This window comes from Gobio gobio, assembly GCF_949357685.1.
Source record: "Gobio gobio genome assembly, chromosome: 7".
Taxonomy (NCBI): Eukaryota; Metazoa; Chordata; class Actinopteri; order Cypriniformes; family Gobionidae; genus Gobio; species Gobio gobio.
The window spans coordinates 42,761,120-42,786,731 of NC_137103.1; the positions used below are offsets into that span (position 1 = coordinate 42,761,120).

At 36.4% G+C, this 25,612-nt stretch overlaps 1 protein-coding gene across 1 annotated transcript in view; it reads right to left on the reverse strand.

Moving 5' to 3' along the window:
• Positions 1–25,612, reverse strand: part of adcy5 (adenylate cyclase 5) — a gene marked incomplete at its 5' end in the record, with an annotated part of 100,042 nt that overhangs the window by 38,841 nt on the left and 35,589 nt on the right. Inside the window, 2 exons of the mRNA XM_079822146.1 lie at positions 7,041–7,162; positions 10,785–10,934. Of these exons, the coding sequence (XP_079678272.1) occupies positions 7,041–7,162; positions 10,785–10,934 (272 nt within the window). The remainder of the gene's footprint in view (positions 1–7,040; positions 7,163–10,784; positions 10,935–25,612) is intronic.

A 25,612-nucleotide genomic window follows, 5' to 3' on the forward strand; every position in this document is an offset into this window, starting at 1 on the left:
AAATGATGCCTGGTGAATTGCATATCCACATCATTATGATCAGATGCTTTCTTAACTGCTGCTTTCTCAGCCATGTAATTTTTGTTGTGTGTTTAATATGTTATTGAGAGGAAAGCACACAGCACATATTTACTTCATCTAAACGTCGCTCTCAGCAGTGTGGGCGGCTTCGGGATTTTCGTTATAACAGTATATCTATAGTTCAAATTTCTTTTTACTTCCAAGTAGGGATGTGACGGTGAGAACATTTTCCCACCGGTTAATCGACGCGTGCCAACACCGGTAATACCGGTATCAACGTTGGAGTTTTCCCTCTTTTGCACCTTTATTTTAAATCGTTAATTCGCAAAGCGAAAGTAAAATGGCCGCACGGGCATTCATAACGGTGTGCAGCAAAACGACGGTTTTCAATTAACTCTTTTGGAAGTTAAGCTTCAATAGGAATGAACAGGAAACGCTCACTCTGATCTGTGCCAGTGGACATGCACCATTATGAATGGCCGTGCGCATTTTACTTTCGGTTTAGAATTAGCGTCAATTCGGGGGTGGCAGTTGCTTGAATGGTGGGTTCATTATTATTCTTAATAAAAACACAACAACAAAACAGTACAATGAAAAGCTCGCTTAAATAGGCGCTTTTACATTTCGCATGGAAACCAAATCTTCCACTCTTTATTCTCATGATAAATGAAATCTGACTCCTGCTGCTGGTCTGTGCTGCGACTCTCATTCATCCATCTATCTATCTATCTATCATCTATCTATCTATCTATCTATCTATCTATCTATCTATCTATCTATCTATCTATCTATCTATCTATCTATCTATCTAATAAATAACTTTAGTTTCAAATATAAACATACACTATCATTCAAACATGCATTATCATTCAAAAGTTTGGGGTCTGTATGATTTTTGATGCTTTTGAAGGAAGTCTCTTATGCACCAATTCTGAATTCATTTGATCAACAATTGGTTATATTGGTAATAATTGGTAATACTGTGAAATATCATTACAATTTAAAATACGTGTTTTCTATTTGAATATATTGAATATATTTATAATTTATTTCTGTGATGGCAAAACGGAATTTTCAGCATCATTACTCTTTCAGAAATCATTCTAATATGCTGATTTGATGCTCAAAAAACATTTCTTATTATCATAAATGTTGAAAACAGCTGCACTGTAAAAAGAAAAATCAGGTCTCCAATTGAAAATTTTCTAGTGACTGATCACATCTAAATTTTTTAGTTGGCCAAACTGAATTTCTGTGAATTAAATTGCATCAATTCACAGAAATTCAATTTGGCCAACTGAAAAATTTAGATGTGATCGGTCACTAGAAAATTTTCAATTGGAGACCTGATTTTTCTGATTTTATTTTACAGTGTGTGCTGCTTAATACTTTTTGTAGAAACCGTGATCATTTTTTTAAAAAGGATTCTTTGATGAACAAAGTTCAACAGAACAGCATTTATTTGAAATAAAAATCTTTTGTAATGAAATAAAAAGTCTTTACTGTCACTTCTGATCAAATGAATCCGTCCTTGCTGAATAAAAGTATTAGAAAGTATTAATCTCATAGAAGCCTGTGAGATATATATTGTCTCGGTGGGGACAAAACAATAGTTCTTGCCAGTGGGGATGTTAATGGATTTGTGGTGACAGCAACACTAAGATCAAATTTAGCTGCTCTCTGAACATACAAAATTACCTTGGGAGCCAGAATAGCAAAGTGTTGACAGGGAAATTTCATAATAAAATGGCAGGAAGTTTAATAAGCGTGTGTAGTGTGTCAGCAACAGTCTGCTTAGGCACATCAGCATTAAAACCACGTCATCCAAAAAAGAAAAGTGCCTGGAAGGAATTTTGCACAAAGCTACACTTCCATATAACATGGCCTCCTAAATCCATCAAGGGTCACTGCTTGAAAAGTCTGACCTCTTGATCCCTCGCCCCTGAAACTGCAAGGGCTGCTGCTTTGTATCTACCCATCAGTTCTGACTCTGTAACAGATTGGAAAACTATAGTTCATACTACATTTTTTGCCTGTTCTACATATGATCGCTTCCTTAAAGCTCTTTCCCCCTCATCAGCTCAAGCTGGTTCTATAATTCCTTAATTATGATACTGGATCTACAGCTGTTGTCTAAAAGCCTGTCAAATCCGCCTCCCTGCACACAAGTGATTTGTAGAAAATTACAAATACAATAATTTCAAATTAAATATAAAAAGCATAAGAAAATATTTAATTATCAAGTAGCAGTATTGATCTGAAAGTAAGGAAACGTTTTATTTTAATATCAAAATTTGTCACACTATCAAAATATGAAATACATTAAAATATCAATTTAGGTTACTGATACTTCATGTGTGCAAACAAGTAATAAACCAATAACATAGTATTTAAAAATGAGGAAAAACTAAATGTGCTTTCACAAACAATATGAAAAGACGTCACATAGGGCGAAATGCATAACATATTAAGAAGAATGGTATGCAAACATGCTAGTTTTATATCATTTGAAACATTGATGACAGTGAAGATGCATGGCCATTACTTTGCATTATTCTAATGTTAAAAATTCAACAACCTAAAACCTACACAAATGTGGACATGTCTGCATTCAAGCATTACACAGCTCGCCTTTTTACAGCAGATTTAGTTCACAGACAACTGACAGTCTCGACCTAAATATGATTTTCATTTACACTAATCAACCCTAGAAGTCGGCATCAATAACTTACTTACTTAACTTACTTAATCAGTCACCCACGCACTCAAGCTCAGAGGATCTCCTGGTTCTTGGCTCATTTTGAGTCAGACTTGTGAATTCAGGGAATCGTTAACTGGAGACTCGCTCTGACAGGATCATTGAATCAGTGAGTTGTTGACTCAAGAACAGCAGCAATCGGATCAGTCCACTTTTTCATTCCTCCGGCGGAACTCCCAGCCTCCACTTACCATAATAGTGTGGGTTTTGTTCAAGAGCAAAGATTCAAATACAGACATTGTTATATAACCGTCCTACTGGGTTCTCTAGGAACAGACTTATCAATATTCCACTTAGCGAGATATCGGTTGGCTGCACACTTACATAATTCCTCTGACCATGGAGCCTCTTAGGTGGGGGCTTTACTGGAAAAGGAAAACAGACAGACCCTTGACTGCAGACAACAGCCAAGAGGGCCAGGAGTCTCACTGCCCACTGGCTCATGAGCCCCAAGTACATGTTGCCCGTTGTTCCTTTAGTCTATCCGCCATTTGATCATAGAAAAGGGCTGGCAGAGAGTATCAAACCCCAACAGCCATTATAACACTGGAGGTCACCAAGTCTCTGTGCTGTTGTTTTCCAGTAGGTGCTGCTGCTGTATTGAACAGTATCAGCTGGATGATCACTGTGTGTACTTCTATTGATAGTTGCATAAAGTAAAAAAAGTTAGCATAATGCTCTGCTCTACTATAATAAAAATTCAGTGTATTCGTGAACTATAGTTTTAGCTGTAAAATGGTGTGGCAGGCAGTATCCGTGCCTTAGCCCTCCAAGGGCCTATACCATGAAGCTGGTTTAAGTGGCTAGCCAGGTATGTTTCAGTTTAGTTTGCGCCAACCCTGGGTTTTTGGCACCATTAAAGTGGTCTGGTTTTAGCGGTGTTCATTGCAATAGTAACTTGCGCTCCATGGCTAACCTGCTCTGGGGCAGGTTATGTTTCAGGTAAGAGATCTCAAAGCAAAATCGAACCAATCAGCTTAGAGCAAAGGGACACATGTCTGATGAAATAAAGTCACTCCCCCTGTTTCTACTCCAAATTAAATGTCACTATTAGCTAGGGCTGTGCAATTAATCGCAATCGCAAAACAATCGTGATTTGAGCACGCGATTTCTGAACCGCATAAGGCTGCGATTGTATTTATTTATTTATATTTGAATTCAGAATACTACAATGTTCTTGTGCGCATATTTAAGATGTTAACCAATCAGAGATCACTCAGTGCATGCAGTTCTCTCACTGCAGCGGACTGGACCGAGCGGACACAGCGTGACAAATATGGTGGTGAGTGAATTAGGCTAAATTATGAATTATATGCATCATGCGTTCTGAGCTTTTATAAGCGCTATAAGTTCCCGCGCTAACTGAAGGGACCGATTATCAATGCAACATTATTAGTAGGTTACTCTGCGTGCGTTCACCAGCGCGCTCCAAAAGGGTGATGAGATTTGCACAAGCTGTTCCTATCATGCTATAGTAAAAAAAAAGTTTAAAAAAAAAAGTTAACAAAAAAAAAGGTTAAGTAAAGTTAGTTTGACTTATTGAAGTAGAAAGCAAGCAACAGTCTCATGCAGACACATCATGCAGTGCAGGTTTCTTTACGGAAAGAACTGAGAGGTTTTACAACCTTTACAAGCGATAACAAGGGAAATCGGTCAATATGAATTAAAGTAGGACTGAATTCTATTAATGTATTTCTGAAGGGAAATGACTACTGTACCAAAACTACACCCTTGAATAATTAGCTTTTATATTGCCACTAATGCCAAAGCAAACTTTATAAAATTATCTGGAAATATTTATTTCATGTTCAGTTTTTTTTTACTACCCACTTGTATAATGAATAATTAATTTAAGATTTATCACCTTTCACAATGAATATCATTCCAAAGCAACATATTTAGATTATATTCAGAACTTTAATGCTGCCAAAATTTATCTGAAAAATAATCTGTCAACCAATTTTAGAATCAATGCACTGTATTTATTTGTTTTTATGAAACAAATGTTACTAGTGAATAAAAACACATTTACTACGCTGCGTCCACAGATATGTTTTGAAGTTTATTGATTGTTATGACTGGAATTTAGGTTAGTTAACCTTAATTTATTTGATGTTGTCTATTTAAAATTTTTGTTTATCAAGATGTTAATACTATGTTATTTCATTGTGAAATGTTATGTTATGCATTTCTTGTGCACTGACATGTTTGAAAAAGCAAAAACAATTGCCAAAATCGCAAATAAAATCGCAATTGCAATTTTCATTAAAAAAAAAATCGCAATATGATTATTCTGTCCATGTTGCACAGCCCTACTATTAGCAAATAATTCTTAAAGACAAAATAGTCTGGTTTTTAGCAATGCTTATTTATAATAATAATTTCATTTGATTTAGATATTATGTAATTATTATACCATTAATCCATTACACACATACAATTTTAGTTTATCATTTATTATTATTAAGCACTATATCAATATATAGGCCTGAAAATAATAGCTTCAGAATCAATAGATAAAGCTATAAAAATGACTACATGTGAGCTTAAACTACAATTTAACTTCACAACTTTTACTTGCACTGATAGAGCAAGAATTTTTTATTTTAGTTGTCCTCTGTCATAAACAGCTCTTTTCTTCTTGTTGTGTAAATTTGTTTCAATTCGTAATATTTTTCAATCTCATAATATTCTGCAGAAGAGAGAAGTGAATCGCACTGCTTCTCTCGCCAGAAGTAAATCGCAGTTTCACTGTTCCACAGCATATGATTGGCTGTTCGCTATTGATGTCACACCTAAACTCCTAAACACAGGATCAAAGACTGACTAGACAGAGAAAGTTGATGATTTGACGGCAGCTCTGGACTGGTTTGGTTTGTCAACTCGAATCTAATCCTGTACCCCTGAGTCTGTTCAGCTACCATTATGGCACAGGCTCCAGATTTAGATTTCTTCACAGTGGAGAATCAGAATTCATCACATGGATGCCAGAGTTATCTTATGTCATCGACCTGAGGCACACATGCTTCATTAGAAGTACATTAGAAGCAAACTCTCTTCTCTAAAAGTCTTCTCTAGATTAAAGCTGAGGAACAAATCAAAAATCAACATGAGGTGAAACAACAGGTTACAACACCTAATAGGGCCTCTTGTGACTGTGAGTGTCCTAACTAGTCTGGTGCTGTGAAAATCAACTTGTAATGAGTGGGAATGTGTCTGGCGACGTCCAGAAGAGCTGCTGTGACACATGGATGGTCAGTTGGAGATAGAGATGAGCCAGTGTTCTCATTTCTAAATCCACAAGAGGGTGCAATATCTAACGCTTATCAGAGAAGACACTTACAAGCTCTGTTCCAAAACCTAGTGAGCTGCTTATCAAGACAGCTTTTAATCCGAGACAACATAGCATATATATTCCTTAATAATAAATATAATAAATTAATTTAATAATAAGGAAATTGTATCATGTTGTTAGTTGAGCAAACATCCTAGGAGCAGATGTTCTGTTTGCTTATGAGGTTCAATATTTTTAGAGACTGTCTATGAGGGAAGCTCTCAACCTTAAAGGGATAGTTCACCCAAAAATGCCTTCCTAGGTGTATATGACTTTCTTCTTTCAGACGAACACAATCAGAGTTATATAAAAAAAATGCCCTGGCTCTTCCAAGCTTTATAATGGGAGTGAATGGTAAATGAGATTTTGAAGGTCAAAAAAGCACATCCATCCATTCTAAAAGTACTCCACACGGCTTTGGGGATTTAATAAGGGCTTCTGAAGTGAAGCGATGCGTTTTTGTAAGTAACATGTCCATATTTAAATTTTTATAGACTAAAATAACTAGCTTCCAGCAGACGACCGTACACAAGTCGACTTACAGCAAAAGAGAAACTCATGACACGATGTATGACGTAGGATGTAGGAGTAGCGTAAACTTTGATGCCTCTCGTGGTTCAAACAAATAGGGCTGGGCAACAAACTCAAGCTCCCCTTCTCTTATATCAAAAACCCTCCAGCATTTCTCTTTAAAAAATCTTGTTTTTGTAACCAGTGTTTTGTTTTGCTCTATCCGCTGCGCTTCTGTGTTCACTTGAGAGTGAGTAAATCATGGGATAAATTTCATTTTTGGGTGAACTTTCCCTTTAATAATTGTTAACGTGAATGGTATAAAAATAAATGTAATGATTATTGCGGGCTTTGAAGGTGCTTTGAGGTGCAAACACTGACTACCATCTTTCAGGCTATTTGAGGAGTCACTCTTACCTCACATTGTCATGCTTTTGAATATAGATCTTGTGGAACATCATATCCTCTTGTTTGGCATTTATGTCGGCTTTCATCTCCATAGCGACATGTCGAGGAAGCACAGAGAGGAGGAGGCGTTCCTGCAAATGACGACAGTGATAGTAAGGGGGAAAAGAGGGGAAAGACAAACAAAGACATCGTATTATAGTACTACTTTAGTCCTATACCACTAATAATGTGGTACCATGGTACAGTGATGGTATCAGATGCTAACATCATTGTATTTCAATATTTTATATATATAGTATATATTATATAAATAAATAAATAAATAAATATAAATATAAATATAAATATAAATATAAATATATATATATATATATATATTGGTGGTGGTTGAGGAGATTCCCCCCTTCTATGTATAAGCGCTTTGAGTGAGTGCCTAGAAAGCGCTATATAAATATAATTAATTAATTAATTATTAATATATATATGATCAATGTCCCCTTTAATTTATTTGATTTTAAATTTATTTGATCTAATTTATTTAAAAACAGTAACTAAAACAGTATTTTCGTGTTTTAGTTACTGTATCAATTTAAAAAAAAATTGCCTAATTAAAAAAAATGAATGAACAAACAAAATGTTACGTTCCATATATTAAAAATGTTACTGTGGCAGGATTATTATAATAGTTATTTAATACTGGTAAGCGTCACGATCAGGTCTCGGTGAGGTTGGTGAAAAAGGTTCAAACAGGTTCCAATAAACAAAAGGTTCTTTAATAAAACAAAATCAAGTTATCTATAAAGGTCAAAGGCTTCGTAACAGCGTGTATGGCATAAACAACTGAGCATACGTTTACACATTCACATGATCAATACCAGACACCAGATAAAACTCAAATGACGAACAGGTGTGCTCTAATTAATGAAACAATGAATCACCACAGAAAAACAAAAGATGAGCGGGAACACAGGAACAAAGGAAAACAGGTAAATGAGAGAAACAAATGAAAAGTCCACAAAAAACAACAGAGAGTTCGTGACAGTAAATTCTATCTTATCTAGAGGCCATGCTGTTATTTTTGAAAGACTTGATATGAAAAGAAATAAAAAAGAAAAAAAATGTACATATTGTCAAAGTAATGATGCATGGCCCCTGTGGGCTTCTGTGTGTGAGGAAACGGCTATTATTTTTCCCTTTGGTGCCACTATGAATCTCTGGATTGTTCTAGGATGTGGTTCTAATCTCGCAAATTAATCAGCACTGCGTGTCTCCATGCACTGGTTTTCTCATAGCTTCACTTACATACTGAAAATCATTGGACATGTGAATGAACTCCAGCTGAAATGTTGTCTGTTTATTTAACTCGAATTCAAGCAATTTGCAGCTGTTTCCCCACACATGTTTGAGTCTGTCTTCTGGGCATACTTTTTTTCTCATGCGTACGGCTTAGAGAAAATATTTGCATTAAATGATCATCATGCTGCTAATATAATTTAATATAATTTCGTTTTCATATGGTTCTCTTGGGTATTTAAATGAATACTATAGTATTAATCATGGTACTTTTGTAACCAAGTTAAGGTATTTAGGCACTTAAGCCACAGTTAAAATTAGGGATGTAACGATACACCTATGCCACGGTTCGGTTCATGTCACGGTTTCGGAGCCACAGTTCAGTTCGGTTCGGTTCGGTTCGGTTCTGTTTGCTGTGGGGTCAGGGTTCATGGCAGGGCACCAGCAATAATGACACTAGATTCACTTTTAACTTAATAATAACAACAGCAATAATTTATCTTTATAAATATTTATCTTTATTAACTTAATAAATTGGCGTCATGTTTCCTTTTAGAGCAGTTTGCATACTTTATCTTTATTAATGATTTTTAAATTGAAATTTATCTTATAAACTAAAATAAAATAAATGTCTGCACTGTAGACTAGTCAGAAATAATCTACTCATTTTACCATTTACCATAATGTTTAAAAAATAAAAACAGGCACGTTTATTTCATAAAAATTGATGACACACACAAGCAAATGTCCCACTTTAGTCTACTAAACAAACACATAAATTGTATGAATATGACTAATACTGATAAATAAACAGACCTATAAGTTAAAGCTATTAAATAGCAGTTTTTGTTAATATAAAGTAGTCACCACACTAATTTTAAAATAAACAAAATAAAGTGAAAATAAAGTGGCATTTTGTGATTATGGAAACAACAGTTTCCCATGGCGAATACACAATACATCATGAACTGTTAATGAAACATTACACCTGCATGCCTTCCCAGCTAACACACGTCGAACCACTTACGTGATTTATTGGTACTTTACTTTTATTTCATGACTTACAAATTGACATCGTAACGTTGCATGCTCTTTCTCTTGCGCTTTATATACGGCCTAAAGAGTGTGCGCTATGAGCACAGTATAACAGCTGACAGGACAGGAATGCGGTTTTCTGAGGTGAGAGATTTTTTTTTTTCGTAACAAGCTACGAAAATGACGATGCTGGTGGGACTCCAAGGTAGCTTTTTGCCTACCTGGATAAAATGGGGAAACTGGCTTTCTTTGTCCTTCCACATTGCAACTTGAGGGATCACCCAAGTCACGTGACATGCACTTGGAAGTCAAAAATTAGTGTATATTTAGTAAATAATATTAGTATAATAATATTTAGTAAAAATACAGCTCTTATTAGTTGATAAAAGTGTACTAATTACTATTTAATCAAATGTAAAGGAAGAAAAAAAAAATTTTGTGGCATAAGGTGAAGTTAGAGCTGGGGCGGGCAGCAGGGGGCGGGGCACGTTCGGTTCGACATGAGAGTATCGCGGTTTGAACTGTGGGTGGTGTATCGCGGTTTTTCGGTTCGGTTTGAAAATTGTATGAATATCTTTCCGTTATATAACAAACTATCAAAACAAGTGACTTTTATTTTAAAGAAATATAGAACACTATATTTTACATATACTATAGTGTACTATACTTTACACTTTTCAAACACAATCTAGGACCAGTTGCTAAAAAAAGAAAAAGGTAATTAAAATAATTAGATGCCACTTGGTTTGAATTTTTTTTTTTCTAACACAATGAAATTTTGCATGACCGGGCACAAAATTTTTCAACTAAACATCAAAATACATCAAAATAATAAACTGAAATAAACAATTAAACTAAATTACTAATCAAATTATTGATCTAAAGCCCACACTGTCACTGTATGATACTTGAAATTTTTCCAGAATGGCTATACAGCTGAATAAAATTATGCTGCATTATTTTCCTGTTTAACACTGTAAAGCTGCTTTGAAACAATCTACATTGTTAAAAGCGCTATATAAATAAAGTTGACTTGACTTGACTTGACTTGACTTGACTTGACTTGACTTGACTTGACTTGACTTGACTTGACTTGACTTGACTTGACTTGACTTGACTTGACTTGACTTGACTTGACTTGACTTGACTTGACTTAAGAGTTCAAAATATATTTTTCCCATATACTTTTTAGAACAAAGGCAAGATTTTATGTCTTCGAAAGAAGTCTCTTATGCTCACCAAGGCTGAATTTATTCAATCAGAAATATAGTAAGAAAAAAAACTGACCTCAAACTTTTGAACAGTAGTGTATATATCTGTGCCTAATCAACATGCTGAGCGTCAAATCTTTCAGACTCACAGAATGACACTTGAAATGAAAACATGCTCTGCAGCTACAATTCTTGATTTCTGTTGGTCTCTTACCTGTTGCTGGTTTTCTCTCTGAGAGTGCAGACGAGCTTGAATACATTCTCTGGTCTCCTGGAAGGCTTGTCTCTGTGAGCCTTCTGCAGGGTAGTGTGTGCACACGCCAACTATATTAGTGCAGGAGAAGATCAGGACATTGGACACAAGCTGTGAAAGAAAGCAGAATACAACATCAAACAATACGAAATGTGACAACGGCGCTCTTCAGCCTTCAGAGACCCAAATATTGATACAGTATTGATGATATGTGTGTAGACACCTTAAGGGGATATTTCACTTTAAAAACAAACAAAAAAAAATGTACTTGCAGGGCTCCAGACTAGGACTAAATGGTCACATTTTGCGACTTTTTTTCCTACTGGTACAACTAAATTTGGTTAGAGGTCGCGCTGGTGCAACCACCACGTTGCCCAACTGATCAAAAACCTGTCGGCGAGTCAAAATCGGGGTTAAAATCGAGCCCCGATTTTAGCCCCGATTTTGACTCGCCAACAGGTTTTGCGAAATTGCCGACAAATGCCCGAAATCATAGGCAAATCGGTGCTCGTGCACGCGAGTGACAATCACGCAGTGTGAATGATCAAAGACGCGATCAGGGAGAATCGCCGACGCCCGCAAGATATTTGGCATGCTAAATATCTGGACCTGTCGGCGATTCAGACTCCTGCTGCATGTGTGAAATGTGTTCTGACTGAAAAATACATCGGCGATGACCTACAGCCAATGAGAGAGCAAGATACAGGGCAGCTGGAGGTTCGGGCAGGAGCTATAGACCATAATATTAGTATTTTAATAGATATACAGTTATATCAAACAAACAAAGCACAAACATTTGCTTGATCAGCCGCAACAGCAGCACATTGCAATATTATTTATTTACCTCAAACTCTCTTTGCGGAACACAATCCTTGCTCCCTGTGTCTCCCCAACCATTTCCTCCACCATAATCTTTTTTATTTGTCTCCCTTTTGCTGCAAATCAGCGCACAGACAATTTGGAAGTTTCTGCACAGCAGTCTATATTTTTAATAACAATTCCAGTCTCGCGTTGTTTCCTTCTCACTTCTCGCGTGTGCTTTGTTGCGAAACGTAATTTGCGGACAGGACCGAGCCGTCTGCGATTATTCCTCTTGTACAGACATGCACTGTGAAACCCCCTGTCGCCGATCCATCGTGCAGTGGGAACACAGCAGTGACTGAATGCTGGCCCAGATAGTCATGCAGTGTGAAAAGAGCAGTGATCCGACGAGTTTGAAAATCGTGCAGTCTGAACTAGGCATTAGTTGACAATCATCTGGAGTAGTTTATCTATGATTTACTGAATGGAGTCTGTTGTGTAAGTCTTGGCATTCTGGGAGTTTCAAACTAATAAATTTCTGCCAAACTATTTTTATGATATCAGAGTGGGAGCTGATGCTTTGTATAGTTATAACCATGTTATTAAAATAGCTAATGTACAATATAATTGCTACTATTACATTTGGTTACGCCAATGCTGACTATATGGTTACAGCCTTGCTACCATGGAGTTTAATTTGAAATTGTTAACCAGAAGCGTTAACACACATCCAGTACACACACACACACACAACATATTTGACTTTTACATTGCAACGTCCAAGATGAGTTTGTGGTTAAGAGAAAGCAAATCCAGGAAGTCTGCAAGTCTCTAAAATAGAGCATATGATAAGGACTCGCCAAACAACCTGAAGCTGTTCAGTGTCAACACGTTTCAATTTTTCTGAGTTAAAAAGGCCCTCCTCCCTCTCTTCCACAAGCGGGGTCAGGAACAGGGCGTCTTCACTCCTTCTAAACACTGGTATCAGGGGCAGCGAGACGCATTCTCATAATAATCTTTTCTTGAGCTGGACTGAACTTCAGTGGACATATCTCTGCCATGACCTCAGGGTCCAAAACACAGCCGCACCAGATGCTTCACCCTTATATGGATTGTGTTAACATAATAACATTGCTTTTCCTTTTGCATTATTTTGTCTTTAAATGGTTAAATTTGATGGCGTAAATAATAATTACTCTATTGTACTCTTAACTGTGTATTCTTGATTAAATTATTAGTAGTAAAGTTTTCATTATTCAGTGATTAGGATGAACCAATCATTGTCGAATAAAAAGTATTAGCTTTGTTGTGCGTGACAAGGTGAACCTGACATTATCGGATGGATGGATGGATGGATGGATGGATGGATGGATGGATGGATGGATGGATGGATGGATGGATGGATGGATGGATGGATGGATGGATGGATGGATGGATGGATGGATGGATGGATGGATGGATGGATGGATGGATGGATGGATGGATGGATGGATGGATGGATGGATGGATGGATGGATGGATGGATGGATGGATGGATGGATGGATGGATGGGATTGGATGGATGGGATTGGATGGATGGGATTGGATGGCTTGGGTTGGATGGATGGAACGACAGGTTTGGAACGACAATAACAACATACAGAATTGAAACAACATTACAGCGAGTTAATAGTGACAATGTTCCATTTTTGGCAAACTATCTATCTATTTATGGCTACCACCACACTCATGAAAAAGACACAGAAGTAAATAGAGAGACTGAAAGCAAATTGTGAGAAAGGACTGGTTTTGTGTCACACATCCAAGTAAACAAATCGAGACCTCCATTTCGTACACACATGTCTTAGCCTTGAGTTGATTCTGAAATCACTTAGGGATCACCCTAAGTGATTTCAGTATCAACTCAAGGCTAAGGGAGTCTATCACGAAAGACTGTGTCTGGCCATGTAAGTCAATTCATTTCAGCTCAGTTAACTTCTGCAGATTGAATATGTGATAACAGACTATAACATTATCTGGGAGCAGCAGCTGCAGTGTTGGGTGTCTGCTGCATTGAGCGCAGGAGCTTTGGGCCAGTTGTGCATTAACTCCATCAGTGCCATTGAAACATAAAATAGACGTACTGCAATGCAAATATTCCTAAGCAATAATCCTCTCTTTTAATACACTCCATTTTCATGTTCCGTAATGTCCTTATTAGGAAGTTCCTAAGGCGGAATCGCTGTCACCCAGTAGGAGGGGATGCCTAATAGTGCTTCTCTGCCCTAGGAATGCGGGGCTATCAGAGTGGGAATAAATATAGTAGGAACTCTTTTGTTTTTAACAGATTAGCGTATGCATCACACTTCTCAAATTAGCCTTTTGTGTTTCATCTCATGTGTTATTCACGATAAATTCTAATGCAATCTGCCACCTTGATAGATGTAGCCATATTCTGCATTTGTTGGACATATTAATACTGAGCAGAGCAGGATGGGTCAGTCATGGGTCCTCTGGGAAGCCAATCACTCACTCACTGTCAAAGCCAGTACAGCAAACCCGCCGACGCCAGTTGCAAACCCTATGAATTGGAACAGCTGGCTGCTGTCTTAGCTAGGAATCTGAAATGGTAGTCTTACAGAGCAGTGCGAACAAGACACCAAGGCTCAAAATTTTAAGGTGATAATATAAGACATGTTATAATTATGTTTTACTTAGTCTTGAGTTTGACTTTCGTCTACATTTGCTTAGACAAAAAGAGACCACTAGCCTGACAAGCCAGACCCACATCAAGATGTTGGGTCTGGAAACTCACCATTGACAGGGCTCAATCCGAGGGGCGGGATAAACGGCTGTCTTTCAAATTCCCTCTGCACGCAATTGGATAGCGCCATGACCGCCACAACCAAACAGAGCGAAGAAAAAGGTGAGGCCGAGCTAACGTTAGTTGATAGACTTTCGCCGTATCCGGTCGGCAAAACTTCGAACATATCTTCCTTTCTTAAGAATGACTTCAGTGCCGTTCTTTGTTCTTTTCTCAAAGAGAAGCTTAACTCCAAGTCTTCCAGAGTCGCGGCCAAAACCGATTCAAAAGACTGCTGTTCGTCAGCTTTGTTTACGAGTAGCACGCAGAACCTCCGCAACTCTGCCGTGACGTGCCGTCATTATGTTAAGCCCGCCCACCGACTCTACACACGCTGTGATTGGCCTGACCAGAGTTTGGTTTTTCCAGCTCTCAGGTCTACCGAGAGTTGCTAGACTACACTCGCGGCAAAATCAATTTTCTGCCGCTAGGGTGCGTCTAGATTTCTAGGCTAAGAGACCACCTGACTGTCAAGTAAAGCGATCAACCCAGTGTTGGGTAAGTTACTCTAAAAAAGTTATTAATTACTAGTTACATCTTCAATAGTGTAATTCGATTACTGTACAAATTACTCTGTCCAAAAAGTATTTAATTACTTATTACTAATTACTTTCTAAATCCTATTTCAACCTCGACTAGTTAAGTGATTCAAGGATAGACCAAGCGGCAACCTCCCGCAGTTTCTCTTGAAGCCAATACGGAAGTGACTTAAACTGCAATTCATTGAATGGCCGCTAGGGACAGGCTCCAGAAGGGAGCAGAATCTCATTGAGCCCCATGTTAAAATGTCCAACTTTACAGCAGAAAAAAAAACATGTTTACAGCCTGGTACAAATTGTGGTTTTGGTCTATACGGCTACTTTTGACCTTCATGACAACTGTGAGGGGAGTGAATTTTTTTATAACGCATTCGTTTACATTATATAAAGTCTTAAAGTTCTGCATAATTAAGGGTGTGGCCACTTTGAGTGACAGGTCGATAGCCATTTATCTGCTGTCTAGGGATGCAACGAAATGAAAAATCTTGGCCGAAGCCGAATAATAATAAAACACTTGGCCGAAGCCGAATACCGAACACGTTTTTTCAAAAAAAAATTCCATTTATTTTGCCAATTTTTTCACCATTGCATAAATTAGCTTTTTTTACTATTTTGTCTTGCTTTTAAAATAAATAACAAAAACACAAATTTACAATTTAAAAATATTTATTTAATACTGAAAATTCTTAGCATTCCAGCAGACATTATACACTGTAAAAAAAAATCAGGTCTCCAATTGAAAATTTTCTAGTGAGCGTTCACATCTTTCACATCACAAATTTTTCAGTTGGCCAAATTGAATTTCTGTGAATTGATGCAATTTCATTCAATTAAAATTCAAGAAATTCAATTTGGCCAACTGAAAATTTTAGATGTGATTGCTCACTAGAAAATTTTCAATTGGAGACCTGATTTTTTTTTACAGTGTACAAACAAAGCACAATATAACTTAAAAAAGAAAAAGTAAAATAAAAATATTTTTATTTGGCCATCTTATCTTATCTTTGGCCTATTATGCCTACAGGTATCATAAGCAAATCATAATCAAATTTTGTTTGTTTGTTCACGAGAGGTTTTGCGAGCCTGTATAACTCAGCACTGAATAAAAACTTTGAGCAGTGAGTGGAGTCTGACTAACTTATAACATATTGGCCATTGCTTACAAGATGTCAACAACTATTTCACCGCAGCAGAAACATGTTGTAAATGGATACATTTGATGTTCTACAGACACAAATATGCACTGGAGTATTTGCCAAAATATTATTACAGTATCAACTGAGGGTGCTCTTGTTTGCATTTGAGGGTGCTTAGACAATTCAGCAGAACAGTGTCTATATTTGATCACGTTATCAAAAACCTCATTGTTCGGTAAAATTTATTCTGTCTTTTCACTTATTCGGTCACTTATTTCACATTATTTCGGTAGCCGAACATTCGGTGCATCCCTATTACTGTCTGTTAGTAATCGCGTCACCTCAGCTCCACCCACGTCCTGCCTCTTTGCCCATTTTCTATTATCTGGGAGTGATCCAAGATGGCAACGGCCAGCTCCCTACTTTACGCTTCGAAACTGCTCTTCAGAATCCTATGGGGGACGTCACGGACACTACGTCCATATTTTTTTTACAGTCTACTATGGGATAGACATGAAACGGCTCTTTTAATTAATTCAAATAAATAATATAAAACTACATCAATTATTCTTATTAACTGACCAAAGTATTACAAATGTGAAATGTGAAAAGGATACATAAAAACACATTTTAGACTTTAAATGTTTATATTAATTACACTATTTTATCATATATAATTGTTCTACAGTCTATACACAGTATTTAGTTCAATTACATCAGAAGTAACTGCAATTAAATTACAGAAGAAATAAGAGTAATCCCTTTCTTTAATTTTTCAAGGGAAAAGTAAATATATTATAGTAACTAAGTATTTAGTCACTATTTACACCCAACACTGGATCAACCAGAGTCAGAATACCTTTCAAAGATTTAATGGCACTAACCTGGCAAACTTTGTAGCAACTAAATTTTAGCAAACCAGTAGCCAAGGCCGTATAGCCAGCTATGGGGTCAAAGAGGTCCGGACCTCTACTAATAAGCAGTTTAAGATTCCTTCCAGCTTTTCTAGAGAGACCTCCGTGGGAAGGCCTGGAATCGGACACAGAGGTTGTGTGGTTTCTGATCCATACGTGAGTAACATTGGTTTTACAGTTTCACAGAACCAAGAAATGCTGTTGTTGTAATGTTAGCCATAGTTACAGGACAGTTTTGAGTGTCATTGTTTGTCTTGAGCTTGTAAGGTGGAAAATAATCAAAGATATTTGAAATGGAACAAAATCCTCTGCTTTGCTGTTAACTGCCATCGTCGTGATCAAGATATTGAAATTGACTCAACCCCTTCCCCCTTAACGCCATCAGAAGGGCCAGGTTGAGTTAGAAAGACAAAAGAATGATTGGCCGGCTGGCCAACAGGTTTTCGCACCTTTGATACAATGGGGGAAGTTTTGTCTGATTGGTTATTTTCAAATGTCTCACGGGTTGGTCTGATTGGTCAGTTTTACAAGAGTCAGATTTGAATTTGGTGACATCAGGGAAGAGGATAAAAGAAGATTTCATCTGTAGCTCGCTCTCTTTGGTTTCTCTGGCTTTCTCTGGAGAGAGCTATTCTTTAGCTCTCTCCCTTTCTCTCTCTCTCTCTCTTTCTCTCTCTCTATCTCACAGGTAACATTCTAGGCAGAGGCCTACAGAGCATAATTAAGGGTTTATGTTTTACATTTATTTGAAACGATTTTAAGTGTAACCATAACCAGAATTTGTGTTTCCTTTTAGAAGAGATTTATGTCTATGATGTAATTGACATTTTACATTTACTTGATTGTTAATAAATTGTTACATTTTGATCCTTTCTGAATTAATCTGTAATTATTAACTATCTCCAATGTGGAACGGTATAATTGTAACAAAGGGTTAAAACGGAACGATCAAATGTATGATTAACTACCAAATATAGATGACCAAACAGTCGGTTGGGATTCTCTTCTAAATGCGACCACTAAATGAAATGGAGTCAGATAAAGAATATTATAATCAAATCCATTCTTCCAGCTGAGACACTGAACGCGTAAGGCCTTCACCGCGGTTCGCTGCCGATCCTTGGAGCGAATTCATGCGGTCTTACAAGCTGCTGTGCTGCTGGCGACTAACAACCAACTCTTGCTTGTATTTACTTTATTTGTGTACTGTATGTAAAAATTGTTTTTGTTTGTGTCGTGTAGCAATTTCTGGCAACACTGCATCACCGGCACTTAAACTGACTAATCCAAAAAGGCCCATAGACAATTTATAGCTGACAGGATACCACATTCGGTAAGACAAATGCAATGATCATCATTATATTATCTGTAAGTAACGGTATCACACTATCAAAAACAGTAGCACAACAACACTAGTACACAGATCTGTAGAACAAGTACGTTACAGAATGAAATGTGCCAAATATGCAAACCCTGCCATGAAGAAATTCTATTTCAATCAGTATAGTAGTTAACTTTTCACGTCATGCTTGAAAACATTCATAAGAGCACAGACAAAGTTCTTGTTATCATATAGCAATGCTTATTAATGAAAACTATTACAGTAATAAGTATTGTTGCATGAATAATAAACAAATAAAATTACCTAGCCTATAGTAAAGTATTAAACAAATTGTGTTGCAATAAATAAGGTCTAATTTAACAATGGCCATCCCCCCCAAAAAGACATTATATTAACATATATTAAATAAAACATCTTTCACAAACAGAACATCCCATTCCCAAATACATCAGACAAAGTCTATTTTAAAAGTAGTTTGAACTATATCATGTAGGAAAAAGTTGACATTACAAACTTTATTTGACTTTTTCCAATTGTTTAGTGGAAAGGTCTGCCAAAAGGAAATTTTACATTAATAATGTGCAATATTAATACTCATTTTGAATTGAAAATGATAGCCTATTGAACATGGACCCACAGGTATAAATTATGATTGCTATGGAACTTATTTTATTATGTTCACTAAAAGCACAGACCAACTTGAATTGTTATGTTAATAGAACAAATTTTTCCATAAATTGAGTACATTCAAAAAAAGTCCTGAAGTTGGTTGCTTTACTGTTATTAGAAATGTCATTAAAAAGTCAGCCAATTATCAGTCAAATTATTTATATGACATCTTAAATACAATGACTAAATAAGAATTGCAATCCTTTTCTGGTCTCAGTAAAAAAAGGGCAATGACACTTTGTGTTTTAAAATGTTTTAGATTATATATATATATATATATATATATATAGTATTATTAAACTGGTACCAAAACGAATAAATAATATTGTGCTCATAAAGTAATAATAAACCAGGCTAAACTATAGCACAAAATGCACTCTAAGCATTTAAATTACTCATCAGAATAGCATCCTAAACATCCTCCTTACTCAGAGCAATCTCATGCATATAATAGGATGTTGAATCTCAAAAGCAAAGAATCCTCATATGAACACAGTCGGTGTAATGGATGTTCCAGCATTATTCCAGCAAGGTGAGCAATGATAATGGTACAGTATGAGCTGCAAGCTGAACCTTGAGGTCCAACAACACACCTAATGGAGAGCTCTGGCAGGTCTGAGCTAGACAAACTCTATGCTGTTAAAGAAAAAACAAAAAAACAAAACAAGTGATAATGAACAAGAAATGGCTGGTTGTAGCACTATACTGTACAAACACCAGTAATGCGTCAAAGCCTGAAACATATATGCAAATACAAGAATGTAATGCGTCTAGCAAAATTTGAAAAGGACGTGCTGTTTTTTCGTTGTGTTATTACAAGTTTGAATAAGTATTTTTCCCATTTCTTTTCATTTTGCCCATTAAAGGGATAGTTCACGCACAATTCTTCTGTCATCATTTACTCACCCTCAAGTTGTTCCAAACCTGTATGAATTTATTTCCCCTGCTGAACACAAAGGAAGATAATTGGAAGAATGTTTGTAACCAAGCAGATCTCGGCAGCCATTGACTACGGGAAAAACTTGAGCGTGACTAAAATAAATGACAGAATTTTCATTTTTGAACTATCCCCTTTAAATTTAAAAAAGTTTGATTTCTATGACAGTCTATGACTGTCAATATTTTAGGGCTGCCAAAGTAAATGTGTTACAGTAACTGAGCTTATTTTAAATGTTTCAATATTTTTTTATGAAGTCGTTTTTTTGGTTTTATTTCCACTTACAAAGGTTGTTGGTTTTTGTTAACAATTAGGTCAGTTTTCATCTGTCATAGTTTAGTAAATACAGTACAATATACACTCCTAACATTTTATATTTGATATGTTATAACTATGTATCTGAATTACAACATATCCAATGGCGCAGACATTTGAAGGTAACTTTTTCACTCCCTTGAGTTTGAGTATTTGTTACTGCCATGCAAACATGTTGACCAAGCATTTGCCTCTGCATTCGCATACTTGTTTACTGGCCTTAAAAAGAAGATATATGAGAATTCTGGCCTCAAATGCATGTTCTCTAAAACCCAAATATTATAGTTAACACACTGACGTGCCAGAAGAAGAACTTCATGCATCTTTGATGAATATGGATTTAATAACAGACGGGCGCAGTACGTTTATAAAGAGCGCAACCTGAACAATAAAACACAGTCAACAACTCATTTTCTATGCAATATAGTCGTCAATCATGTGGGAGCAAAAGCAGGGATAAGGCTGTCATCCCTGTTCCACGCGGCTGTTGGAGAGGCATGGCTGGCTGAGTTGTCTGACTGTGTTCACAGAAGCGTACTGCCTCAGACGGCATGAACTGTAACTAGGGAACAGGCAGCGCGCAGCAAAACATTATTTCAGAGAGATTAATGATTGCTGGCGGCACCATAAAAATCCCACAGAGCAAAATGTGCCAAAAGTCAATATTTGTCCGAAAACGAGTCCCCCATCTTCCCCTCTCCCCACCTTTTTCTGATAGTTCTGCTATCTGTATCAGTTCAAAAGAAATGACACATCTCATTTTGCTAAAGAATTTGAGCTGTTTAAGGCAATGAATGATCTTGTCAGCAGTGTTGGGAATAAACCATCTAAAAATAGTAATGCTACTAACTAGCTCTTTTCAAACGTTTGGGTTCAGTAAGATTTTTTTTTTTCAGCAAGGACGCATTAAAAATTTATCAAAAGTAACATTTACAATGTTAAAAATGTTCTTTTGAATTTTCTTTGAATCCTGACAAATATGTATCTAGAAAATAAGCAGCAACACTGATAATAAGAAATGTTTCTTGAGCAGCAAATCTGCATATTTCTGAAAGATCATGTGACACTGAAGATTGAAGTAATGGCTTATGAAAACTCAGCTTTGCCATCACTGGAATAAAATTACATTAAATTATTAAAAAACAGTTATTTTTAATTGTAATAATATTTCACAATATTACTGTTTTTACTGTATTTTTTAATCAAATAAATACAGCCTTGGTGAGCATTCAGTAAGGAACTTCATATATTAAAAACATTAACAACCCCAAACTTCTGACTGATCAAAATTCACTAAACAAACAAAAAAAAAAACTAATTGATTGTCTTTTTTTTGTAGCTAAATAATTACTTAATAGTTACTGCTTAGACCTAGACCTAGTTAGTCTAAATGTATGTATCATATTTACTGTAAATGAAATGTCCCATTATGTTTTTCAGATAAATATGGTCCTTAAAGGAGTAGTTCACTTTAAAATGAAAATTACACCATGATTTACTCTCAAGCCATCCTAGGTGTATATGACTTTCTTCTTTCTGATGAACACAATCAGAGTTTTATTAATAAATGCCTGACGTTTCCAATCTTTATAATGGCAGTGATAGGGTCCATTGAGTTTGAAGCTCAATAAAGTGCATCCATCCATCCATCTTAAACGTACTCCACACGGCTGCGGGGGGTTAATAAAGGCCTTCTGAAGCGAAGCCATGGTGTTTTGTAAGAAAAATATCCATATTTAAAATATCTAGCTACACAGAAAGTGTAACTTGAGGGTGAGTGAATTTTCATTTTAAAGTTAAGTTAGTGAACTAATCCTTTAATATAAAAAAGCATAAACTGATAGTTTAAATGGCTTCAACGTACTACTTTTTGTTAGGAGTGTTGTTAGCTTCCTTTTTTATTTGACTGCAGGTAACCTACTTTGAAACTGAAAAGGCTATTCATAATTAAAATCGTTCCCCAACACTGCTTCCAAGTCAGAAAGAATTATGGCATTCGTCATGAAGTATGAAATATCTGTGACTCTACAATATGAAGAACAAACCTTTGTTGCTAAAAATAAGATAAAGAATATGTGTCACTTTGTCACCACTTCTTTTGAACTCTGCCTTGTGTTCCCTCTTTCATGGGATGAAGCTCATGTGACCTCACACAATAGAAAGGTCATGACGGTAGCTATAGCTGAAATCCCCAGAGTCGACTCTAAAATACAATTATCTGCCTCCGGGGCTTCATACTGATCACGTAAAAAGAGGTTTCGATAAAATATTGAAAAAGATGACAATACACTTGAGAAAAGTCCATGTCTTTTTGAAGGACATTTCTTCCTGTGACTTCTCCCTGTGTGAGAGCACCGAGACCTTCAGAGTGCTCTCACGGTAACACTGGTGTGATCCATACCGGTATGGTTTTGAAAGGGTCCTAAATGTCACATTCTGAGTCACACCTTTGAAGAGGACCACTAGGCCTATTGGCTAAAGAAGAAAAAAAGAATAGAAAGCATTTTAAATTTTTCATCCGCCACATCAAAACAAATAAAGCATACACATAGTCCAAAAATAGCCACAGCAAACACCAGCCACATGTGGCTCTGGGCTTTGGCAGCCCTTTGATGTCACTATAGTGAGGCTCTTAATCCAATTTCCATCCACATCATTCACATGTAAGCAAGAGACAAACGTTAATACATTAAAGGAGGTACAGTAGATCACCCAATCCATGTCATACCAGTAGATGTAAAATAAAGTTACAATCATTAGAATTGTATATGGTCTATAAATAGACCAATAGCAAGTGCTTTTGACAGTTTGTGCAGATTACACAACAGTTAAAAAGTTTGTGGTAGATGAGATTTTTTTGTATGTTTTTGAAAGTCTTTTATGCTCACCAAGGCTGCATTTATTTGATCGAAAATACAGTAGAAATAGTAATATTGTGAAATCCTATATTCAAACACCCACGCAATCTTATTCCTAAATTGCAACGATTCGGCTGATTATTAAACCTTTGATAATTATGATCACAGCGGATCATTCAAATCTGCTTTCACACAAGAGAGAGTAGTTGTCCCGTAGGCTATAGGCAGTGCCGGTCCTAGACTTCCTGGGGAACTAAGTTTAGTCTAAATAATAGTACACTATACAGAAATTAAAAAAGTAAAAGTAAAAATAAAACACTGTATAGTCTTCATCGAATAATAAAGTTATTCAGTGAAGAGCAGTAAATGATTCTCTCGTTTTCTATTGTTGTTTGATTAACATTAAATTACAGACAACGGCAGGTTTATCAGGCTGCCATCACTTTAACACTGAATGCATAGATCTATCTAATACACTGACAAGCATTCGGTTACTTTCCCAACTGTTTATGTTTAATTAAAGATAGAACTGACTGTGACTGACATTTTGACATATTTTTGCATGTGCATCTGTAATATTTCATCATATTTGTGCATCTCTCCATTTAAGCGCATGGCCGAAGCCCAAAGTAGCCTATATTTGTCCATGTTTCACTCCGTCTCGGATTTTGTGCACAGAACGCCATCTGGGGAACAGCGTCTCTTCAATTCGCTTTTAACTCTTTTATTTTTTTTATATCGAGGAGTCCAGCAGGAGACTTAAACTGGTGGGCCCTGCGCAACTTGAGTATTATGCGTATAGGGAGGACCGGCACTCCCTATAGGTATGAAACAGCTTCACAAACAGTATCGCTATTTCTGTTACAATAATTCAAATTATCACAATAATAAAAGTTTATAGTTCAGATATAAACAATGATGTCTATGGTAACCATCAAAATAAAATAAATCACCTAAGTCCCCCTGAAATCATAATGTACGTTTTTTAGCTTTTAGTATGAATAGGAAAAATATTGAAAGTCTTTGGTCATTTTTGACCAAGATGCTAACGGTCTAATCAAATTCAATGATCTATGCTAAGCTATGCTAAAAGTTCTACCGCCAGATCCGGAGATTGGCTGAATGGATTCGAAAATGGTAAAACTCAACTGTTTAACTCTAGGGGAGTTCGAAAATGAGCCTATTTTCAAAAAAGTGGAGTGTTCCTATAAATTGTCACTCATTTAAAACACCCCAAATTCATTAACATTAGAACAAGGTTAAAAACAAATTCATGTGCATGTGTTGTGAATTATGCGTACATTTTTGTGAGACGTTCTCCATATCATAAAAATACAAATAATCTACACAATTATTAGTAAATAAGACCCAATATACACTCAATAGTTACTCAGTTTAAAACCTCCATTCCACTCAGTCACATACTGATGTAATAGTGATCTACGTCTAGATAAATAAATAAAAAATCCTTAATTACATGTAAAATGACAGCGCCTTTTCTCAAACTGAGCAGTTTCATTTGACACCCGTGTCCGTTTACCCTTGTAAGTCTGTCCTCCTTACTGTAGGTGTAAATCAGACCTAATACATTTTGGGATCTGAGATGGAATCCCTGATGCTGCTGCGTGTCCATTACTCCAATACACCATGGCAGGTGGATGTACATGACATTATTCCATCACCCATCAGCTCATCCTTATATCATTTCAGCCTTTTTAGAACCTACATTTTCATTTGCCAATGACATTTTTTCTCCAGTCTTCAGCTGGAAAATCCAGGGTTACCCCAATGACAATGGTCTTCCACTAGGGAATACAATTCTCTATGACGACTGGAACAAACAGTTGCTAAGAGACGGCAACCGCAATCACACTATTAAACTTCAGTAAATGTGAGTCTTTAATGAATGTCATCACCCTCATAATGATTAGCCTTATTCAAATGACTGTACTGCTCATTATGCTAAGGGTGGATGTTGTTTACAGTCAGTCTATGAAGTTATTTAACAAGTGCCTGGTTTTATGCATTCATGACGCACTTTAAAACCTCCTCGAGGATGGGTTGAATAGACTTTTTGTGGCTACGACACACATGATGCTTGGAGAGACACATCTAACAGCCTTCCCAATTCAGGTCATCCGAGTTAAAAAGTAAAAAAGCCATTAACCAGCTCTAAATGTCACAAACCAATCAAGCAGTGTCCTCAAAATACAACAAGGCTTTCAAACTAATGACTCCTCTGAGGTCTCTTGCACAAAGCCAGTTTCAAAATTATTTTGAGCTCTTTGTGAAACTATATAAATGATTTCAATTCAGTTCATTCAGATGCATTGATATTGTCAGATATTTTCATTCGGCTGTCTTCTCAAACTCTCGCAGCAGAAGCAGTTTTCTCCTGCCTTGTAAATGCATTTAAAAATCATGATATTTTTCAAA